General features: G+C 40.5%; 1 protein-coding gene across 1 annotated transcript; it reads left to right on the top strand.

Moving 5' to 3' along the window:
• The first annotated feature begins 4,000 nt into the window (after positions 1 to 4,000).
• On the top strand, positions 4,001 to 4,948 carry LOC149945179 (uncharacterized). Its single transcript, XM_090176412.1, has one exon. It carries the CDS (start codon positions 4,001 to 4,003, stop codon positions 4,946 to 4,948), a length of 948 nt encoding a protein of 315 aa, XP_090032538.1.
• The last annotated feature ends 4,912 nt before the right edge of the window (positions 4,949 to 9,860 follow it).

Below are 9,860 nucleotides of genomic sequence, written 5' to 3' on the forward strand. Positions count from 1 at the left end.
TAGCACCGAGCGTAAGATTACCAAAATTGGAAATACGCCGCTTTACCGGAAAAATCAGTGAATGGCAGAACTTTTGGGCACGCTTCGCAACAGCTATTCACGATAATCCTAACCTCAGCAAAACCGATAAGTACAGTTATTTGTTATCATACATAGACGGCGCCGCACTAAAGGCCATAGACGGATTACCGATGTCAGACGCTAATTACGACTCCGCCATCAGTACGCTAACTACAAGATTTTAACGTAAAGAAATCATAATTAGTGAACATATTAACAACCTACTCTGCCTATTTGCCGTGAGAAAATCAAGCGACGTAGTAGGCCTCAGAAGATTGCACGATTCCTGTATGACGCAACTGAGAAGTTTAGAATACTTAAACGTAATTGATCAAAACTATGGAAGTCTCCTTTGTCCAATCATCACGCAACGCCTCCCGGAAGACATCACGCTAGTTTTCAGCCGAGAATATGCCGCGGTACAACAATTGAAAATTACAGATTTAATGTTTTTTCTTCAAAAATAAATCGCTAGCCGAGAACGTGCTTCCGTCTTAGGAAGGGCTACGGACTCGGACCGCAGAGACGCTGATCAAGATCGCGGAAAATCGGAGAGACAGTCGCAATCGCGGGATTCTCGTCACGATAATCGCGGATCAAAACTGCCTTATGGAGCCGCCGCACTCGCCGTTAATGCCGACGCTAGGTCTTGCCTATATTGCGAAATAATGACCACACTACCACGCAGTGCAGACAACTTACGGTAGACGAGAAAAAAGCACTACTTATTCGAAAAAAAACGTTGCTTCATCTGTTTGAGAGATCGCCATCAAGCGCGTGATTGTACTTCAAAATATCGTACCTGTAAAAATTGTAACAACCGACATCACACCAGCATTTGCGATCAACTTGGAAACCGAAACGACAAAGAGGCTGCGGAAAACTCGAACGGAGTCGCTCAAATGGCAGCCGGAGTCCCGAGGAGCCAAACGGGGGCCGTTTACCTCCAAACCGCCTTAGCGGTGGCCCAACGTCCCGTGGGCCGACAAAAAAAACCCGTCCGGTGTCTCCTCGACAACGAGAGTCACGTGACGTTTATCAAAGAAAAGTTATCACGAGAACTGGGTCTACAAGTGTTATACGAAGAGGTCCTAGAAACCAATAGTTTCGGAAATTCAAAACCGGAACGAATGCTAAGACGAAAAGTTCGCGTCGAACTTAGAAGTCGCCATAAACCCGAAAAGAACCTAGTCATCGACGCCTACGAAACCCCCGAAATCTGCGGTTCGGTATTCGCTGTACCGGGCGCCGACCTCGCCAAGGAATTCGAGAAACGGAAACTTCCAATGGCCGATTGTCCCGAATTCGAAATCGCAAATCGAGATTCGAGAGCAGTTGACATACTCATCGGCGCCGATTATCTATGGGCCGTTACCTTGAGTGGAAAAACTGAACGCTTCAGTCCGACCCTTACCGCCGTGGAAACAATCTTCGGATGGACACTTCAAGGCCCCGTTACAACGACATCACGTAACGTTGGTACACTCGCCGTCTCACTTATACACACCGGTTCACGCGTTTTTCAAGACGATAAAGACCTCTCAACCCAACTACGCAGCTTCTGGAATTTGAAATCTATCGGAGTGTACGACAATGATCAAGACACCGAATCTGGTAACCGAATTTTAGATAAATTCGCGCAAACAACTGTGTTTGAAGGCGGTCGCTACACCGTCGGTTTACCGTTCAAGACGAGCAATTTTAATTTGGGGGACAACTACGCTGTCGCAGCCAAACGCACATCAAACCTGGTTTTCAAACTTCGCAAAGATCCGGCTATTTTCAACGAATACAATGACATCATCAAGGATCAAGTCACCACGGGCATCGTCGAAAAGGTTGATCCTGCTCGGAAAACTGGAAAAAGTACTCTACTATTTACCGCATCGCGCCGTGATACGAGAATCCAGCACGTCTACGCGAACTCGTATCGTTTATGACGCGTCTTCACACGCAACCGGAGTGTCAAGCCTCAACTTCTGCCTGGAAACAGGTCCTAAACTTAACCCCGAACTATTTGATATATTGCTTCGTTTTCGAGAAAGGAAAATCGCTTTCACCGGTGATATTACCAAAGCGTTTTTGCAAATCGGAATCCACGAGGAAGATCGGGACGCTTTGAGATTCCTCTGGTTAGACGTTGATAAGCCCTACGGAAGTCACACACTCCAAACGTACCGGATGACACGTGTTCCATTCGGCGCCACTTCCAACCCTTTTCTACTGGCCGCTACGATCCACCTTCATTCCAAGAAGTATCAAGAGGTCAAACCCAGAGTGAGCAAACTGATCAACGACTCGTTTTACGTCGACGATTTAATCTCCGGCGCTGATTCAGACGAAGAAGCACTGGAGATAATCTCCGAAGTGAACGAAATCATGCGAAACGCAGGCATGACGCTCGCCAAATGGCAAAGTAACTCGCCCCGGCTGAGACACGTATTGGCCACCAAAAATCAAGATGGGAAGCCCACAATTACCCAAACAGACTTCGCCACAACTAAAGTTCTTGGTCTCACATGGGACAGTTCGAGAGACATTCTGACTTTTGAGATCAAGGATTTACTACAATTCGTTCAGAGCCGAGAAAGTACCAAGAGATGGGTCCTAAAATCTGTCGCGAAGATTTTCGACCCCTTGGGATTTCTTTCACCTTTCACCATTCGAGCCAAGCTACTTTTCCAGCGACTTTGGGAAAATGGCTTACTTTGGGACGAGCCACTTCCAGCGGATTTAGCCGAAATATTCGAATCATGGTGCTGCGAACTACGAGATCTGAGAAAGGTCGTCATTCCTCGGTATTACTTTCAAGGAACCAACAAACTGGACGAGGAAAGCCTCGAAGTCCACTGCTTTTCAGACGCCAGCCAAAAAGCCTATGCCGCTGTAGCGTATATCCTGTTCCGAAGCAAAGGACGAAACATTGCAACCAATCTCATTACCTCTAAATCGAGAGTGGCTCCGCTCAAAAAGCTAACTCTACCCAGACTCGAGCTGATGGGAGCGCTCTTAGCTGCCACACTCGTAAAACACCTGCTGACGAAACTGGAGCTAAAACCAAAGAAAATTTTCATGTGGAGCGATTCAAAGGTAACCCTAGGATGGATCAAAGGAACAGCTGATCGTTGGAAACCCTTCATCGCGAACCGAGTAAGAGAAATCCAATCTATTTCCAATCCTATGTTTTGGAACCACTGCAAAGGTACCGAAAATCCCGCCGATCTTCCGACACGCGGATGCCATGTGTTAAACTTAGCCCAAGACCAATTCTGGTGGCACGGCTCAAGTTGGCTCAAAGAAACCGCTAACCTTAAAGACGCCTCGTCTAGTGAAAAAACCTTCGAAGAGGTGGAAGAGGAGCTACGCAACAGGGTACTCACGCTAACCATTTCCGCAACGAATGACGAATCGCCGATTAACATTCGCACATTCAACTCCTTAAAAAAATCTCTATCGCCATACTGGCTGGATTCGCCGCTACCTACACAACCTTCGCTTTAAAGATCAACGCATTACAGGGGAGCTTTCCGCCGAAGAAATAAGCCTCGCTGAAATCTACTGGGTTCGCACTACCCAAAAAGAACAGTTCCCGCAAGAAATCGAACGCCTTGCCAAAAACTAGAGTATCGACAAGAATTCTAAAATCCTGACTCTTCACCCACACCTCGACTCTGACGGACTTCTACGCTTAGGAGGACGACTGAAAGGAAGCGGACTCTCACACTCAGAAAGACATCCTTGGATTATCGCGCCAAATCATCCTTACACCGACCTTCTAGTTCGAAACGCGCACGAGAGGGTAATGCACGCTGGAGTCGTTATTACCACCGTTTCGTTACGCGATAAATTTTGGATCATCAAGTCGCGTAATTTCGTAAAATCGGTATTAAAAGGTTGCAACGTTTGCAAATATTTTCGTGCCAAACCTTCGGATGCGGTGATGGCACCCCTCCCAGAGTTCCGGACAACCCAAACCCCAGTTTTTGAAAGCTGCGGATTAGATTTTGCAGGACCTCTCTACGCGAGAGACGGAAGCAAAAGTTACGTTGTTTTATTCACGTGTGCTGTCACGAGAGCAGTTCATTTTGAGCTGGTCTCGGACCAGTCGACAGAAAAATTTCTCCTTGCGCTTCGGAGATTTATAAGTCGTCGCGGTATGGTCAAACGCATCTATTCCGACAACGCAAAAACTTTCAAACGCGCCAAAACCGACCTCAGTGAACTTTTGCAAAACGTAGATAGCCCAGAAGTCAGGCGTTATTTTGGAAACCTCCAAATCTCTTGGACTTACATCGCGGATCGCGCCGCCTGGTGGGGTGGCTTTTGGGAGAGACTAGTGGGCTCCGTTAAAAACGCTCTTCGCAAAACAATCGGAACCGCCAAACTCTCTTTCGAAGAAATTTCCACTATACTCGCTGAAGTAGAAGCGGCGATCAACTCGCGTCCAATCACCTTCGTCTCCGAGGATCCCAACGAGCCAGCGCCATTAACTCCAAATCACTTTCTCATCGGGGACCGAACAGCCAGTTTACCGTCTAGAACCTACCCCAAGCTCATAAATCTTCCCGTCAACCAAGTGAAACTCACTCGCTGGTTGAAGTACCGCCAAACCCTCATCGAGAGTTTCTGGAAACGTTGGAGGTCTGAGTATCTCCTACAACTCAGGTCCGCTCACCATCGAACCGCAAACCAATCTACAACCCCTCTTCAAGCCGGAGACGTCGTGCTCATCGGAGAAGAGAAGATGCCACGCCTCAGCTGGAAACTAGGCATCATAGACGAGACTTTTAAAGGTCGCGACGGACATATCAGATCTTGCATGGTGAGATTACCGGACAGAACTAAGCTACACAGACCGATCCAGCTTCTCTACCATTTAGAACTTTAACATAAACCTTTTTAAAATTATTGAACAAAAAACATAGTTCAATCGCGGGGAGAATGTTAAATCACATCTCATTTCAACATATATAATTTTTGTTATTTTACTAATTTAAATAATTACCCTTTACGCGTTTGTATATTCGAAATTGAGCGCGCGAATTCACATAAAATATGGGACGCGAGCTGCAAGGAAAAAATAACGCGCGCCATGTAAACCGCGAACGATTTTATTTTGAAATCAAATAAAGAGTCAATTGCATTTTTACTGTGAAGGAGAGTAGAACGTTATTTAATTTGGTGCTTGTCTCCGCCCATTGTAACCAACGATTTTCGATCGTTTCTTGTAGAAATTAATCGCGGCTACTAATTGTACGAACCCTTCCCGGTTGTTTCACCCTTTTTTAGATTAATTCAGTTTTATATTTAATTTTCGCGTTCTCGCTGTAACACCTTGACCACTCTACAGCAAAAACTACTCAACCGATTTAAATGCAATTTGGTAGACAGTTTCAAATTAAGCTCCCATTGTGTCCTTCCAAAGGAGAAGTTCATATCTGGTATAGTTGTTGAGCTACGGCGACAAATGTACATTTTAGCGAGTCGATAACGCAACCATGGAGTAATAAACACATAAGAAGTACTAAACCGGAGCGATTCAAAAAAATTAATGCAAAAGGTTTGAGGGTTGATTCTAGGTGAAAACGTGGGGCTGTGTTCGACAAAATAGTCTTAAATGAAAAGTCCAACTTGCTTAAATTATTATTTGAAGTGAAAAAGCATCGTTTAAAACAGCGATAAAAATAATATATGATACAATTAAATGCCAATTTAAATACAAAAATTAAAATTAAATTGTTTTATTATGCCGTTTATGTGGACAGATATACTTCCGAACCTATTAGCCGTTTTTAATGTAGTATGACGTGTTTCCGAAATGACTAAGCGATTAGCTATATTATTATCAGCTGACTAATCAACCATAAACCTATACAGAACCACGGCCCAATGCACGCGCTCGTTCCGCGTGCGCTCTGCTCGCGATCATGTTTGAGAATGCCAGATATTCCGAAAAACCAACAATTAGGCTCCTTTTCTTCTCAATTGGCGTGAAAAATTCTGATTCGTAACCAGCTACTCTTCTACGTCTTAATTGGTGAGCGCACATAATTCCAATGCTCTTTATAATAATTATTAAACGAGTTAATTGTAAATAGAACCATATAAAATTGTAACAAATACACTCACTCGCTAATTGAAAAGCCGTCTGCTGCAACTCTACCATTCAGAGGCTCAGAGCCAATGAAATTTAATTTTAAATTGACGTCAACTCTAACTTTCACAGCCGGCGCTAAACGAAAATGGCGCCACCCTACTAGTTGTTTTTATATATTATAGAAGCGTAAATAAAATTTATTTGAAAGTTTTTAAACAAAATGAAAATTATTTAAAAAAAATTAAAACTGGGCCTTTAATTTTAAATAAATTTATTTTATCCTGGACTTTTCCTTTAAAGGTTAAAATGCCCGCTATAACGGATATACTTGAAAACTATGTATGCAACATATTTATAGGTGGATTGTAGGAAAAAAGGGGCGCTGAGTTCGACAACAATAGTCTTGCGAGTGTCAGGGTGGTGGTTGTCCGCCATAGGGCTTGTCGATAAATAAGTCCAGTTTATGACGTTTATGGGAATATAATTACAGAAATAGATTAAACATTCGAATGCTACTGATTTATAGGTTGTTTCTAAGTGAAAGAGGTGCAGTTTGTTCGAAGTGTCTCGCCAGTGTCAGGGTGGGCAGTGTGCCGCCAGAGGGCGGTAAACCATGCCAATGAGTAATAAACACAGTACAAAACGTGTAAAATTTAATAACAATCGTACACGTCTATTTATTAACATTAAAAAATGAGTTAAAGAGCATAATGCCGTCACGTTTTCAAAAAATTAAAGTAAACAATATCTAAACGTACACAATGTTGGCGAAAGAGCTAGGCAGTTCTCAGTATTCCAAATAGGTAAAAGTTAACTTTCCAATTTTGTTTATAAACATTATTTCCGCTTTGTTACGATTAAAGGTATTATAATAACTTCACTTCTATTGTTATAAACAAAAAGGCGTAAAATCCACCCAAAAACCATTCGGTTAAAAATTGCAAGGTCTTTTAAACAAAAACGTCACGTCCTATATTACTCTGGGCCATAAAAGTAGTGAAATCAAATAACGGGCAAGATCTGTAATTATATTCCCATAAACGTCATAAACTGGACTTATTTATCGACAAGTGATGTGTTCTGAAGTAATATGCTAGACCTTGCGCGTCCTAAGTGTTTTACTGAGTTAAAATACTTTGTACAAACATTTCTTAGCTTAGCTGTAACTATTCTAATGATACAATATCAGTTAAATAATTTACGAAGTTAATTAAAGAAAAAGGTCAAAATAAGAAAAAACGTTTTCTTAAGAATGTATAAAGAGTGAACAAATCAAAAACATTTACAACATAACGGACGGAAGGCAAGCATAAATATCAAGAATTAGTGAAGAATTAGTTCCTAAAAACGATGTAGATGGCAGCATTACCTAATCACGGGACCATTTCAACCTCCCGACTTTAAAGTTTTCTTTCGTTCTCGCAAAATAAAAACACTCGATAAAATTACTGAAACTGTCCGTACTAGTGGTACTCGAACATTTCTGTACATTATCGATAGGTGGCGGTGCGACTACTGAAACTGGCAAATTACTGAAGGCAGACAAGTTGTTGACTGCAGTGATGTAATTACTGCAGTCAACTATTTGTCTGCTTTATTTAATTATGGTTTTAAGGTAAACGAGTAAATTTAAACAAAGAAGATAATATATTTCGATCTAAACAATATATTTGATACACTGCGATTCTAATATTCGGATATCATAAGTGTATTAACATATTTTCGGTAAATCTTTGCAATGTTTTAAACATTTTTATACCCTGACACATTAATAATTAAATAAACACAATAACTCCCCAATGCTTGATGGATTTCCACTGTCTACGAACGAGGTATTCTAAAGACTATCATCACACAATGAAATATATATTTAAAAAGAAAGAAAGCGATTTCTATCGGCAAAGACGTTCAAGATAAGAGTTACAAATGCCTAAGAATTCACCTTTTGACAAGAGTCTTACCGATCCTACATACCAACAAATCTGGAATATATGTTTAACGATTGGATGAATTCATGTTTATATGAACAATTCAGTAATTTCAAAATGTTTTTTATTCAAGATTTTTCAATAGACAATTGGTAAATTGCTTTGACTTAAACGAAGCACAAAGGTTGATGTTTTCAGAATGATATTTACAAAAAACTTTCTGGTTGACTTTGTTGAGGGAACTTTACTTGGTCCTCCAAATTTACAACATTTCTTTCTAAATGTTTGGAGAAAATAAGACTTCTTTCCAAATCTTTGCGGTAAAAGTTCGCTGACTTGGAGAAAATGAGTGTCATTATTCATGGAATTCATTTCCCGCCTCATTCCAATGTTAACCACAAATAATACGAGCAATCCACGCATTGGTTCGTCTATCTTTTTCATTCAAGTTCAGGTAGGGGAACGATACTTTGAAATTGTAAACTTAATGTTCTCCTGTTCTCATTACGAAAAACGCCAACTCATTAATGATGTACTGTTCGTTTGCCGGAGAAAATTTCCCTCAATAATGCAGGACATCTTCTAAAATAAAAATAAGTATTTTTAGTGATTGGGAAAACTAGTTAATTCTTTCAGCGGTTTACGTACTCAGCTTTTTCTTTGTTTCCAAGTTGATGGATATCACCTCAATTTGACAGATGACGTTTGTATCTCCGTCTTATTTATATCCCGGTTTATCTCGAATAAACATGATAACAACTTTAAATTCCCCATCTCAATATCACCACCCACTACTTTTCATTTTCATCCACCACTTTTCTACTGGATTTAACATACACTTCCACTTCCACTACCACTACATGAAGCGTCAATATGCGGAAATTACTACGTTTAACATCCACCCCAATTCCATTACATTCGCGATCTATTCTAGGCACTAAAATTTAAGTCCTCGAAAAAATTACTCCCTGATAACACACACCACCTCCACTTACTTTAACAAATACGTATATGGAAATTCACACGGTCCTCATAGGGTATTACGTGTACAATTACATAACTCGAGAAAAATAGGTTTTTCATACTAATTTATTGGTTATAAAATTACTACGTGTAACATCCACATCAATTACAATACATTCGAGACTTATTCTAGGCACTAAAACTTAAGTCCTCGAAAAATTACTCCGCGATAACATACACCACCTCCAATACTTTAACAAACAAGCCGGACACGAATTTATGGTTTTTTTACTGACATATGCGGAAAAACGATGTGTTAAACGCGTCAATATGCGTAAATTACACGCGGAAAACGTGTCGCTTCGCTGAAAAAATCAGCCACTTCCCCACTACATTTCCACTACATGTAGTGGAACTGTATGGCCTTAAACTTTTATTGTACCCCTACTACTCTGCACTGAGAGAAAAATTTGCTGTTAAAAATACGGAAAATCTCTGGAGTCCAAATACTCCAGAAATGTTCTATATTTTATACAGGTCTGTATGTATTACAAGTTTGCAGACCAAACCTGTATTTTCTAAAGAAAATAATATTTGTGTAATCACCGATACTACATTGTAAAATTTACAGAAGTGATGTAATAAAAACAGAGAATCATATTTATTTTATACAGAAAACTTCTGTCTTAATAACAGTAAATTATGTATTAAATACATAAAATTAGATTAAAAGCTTTACATAACTTACTGTTATTTATTTAAATTCTTCTGTAATAAAAACAGAACATTCGTATTAATGATGTACAGAAAAC

The sequence above is a fragment of the Leiobunum rupestre genome, chromosome 5 (assembly GCF_980474605.1).
Source record: "Leiobunum rupestre chromosome 5, qqLeiRupe1.1.hap1, whole genome shotgun sequence".
In the NCBI taxonomy this organism is placed as follows: Eukaryota; Metazoa; Arthropoda; class Arachnida; order Opiliones; family Sclerosomatidae; genus Leiobunum; species Leiobunum rupestre.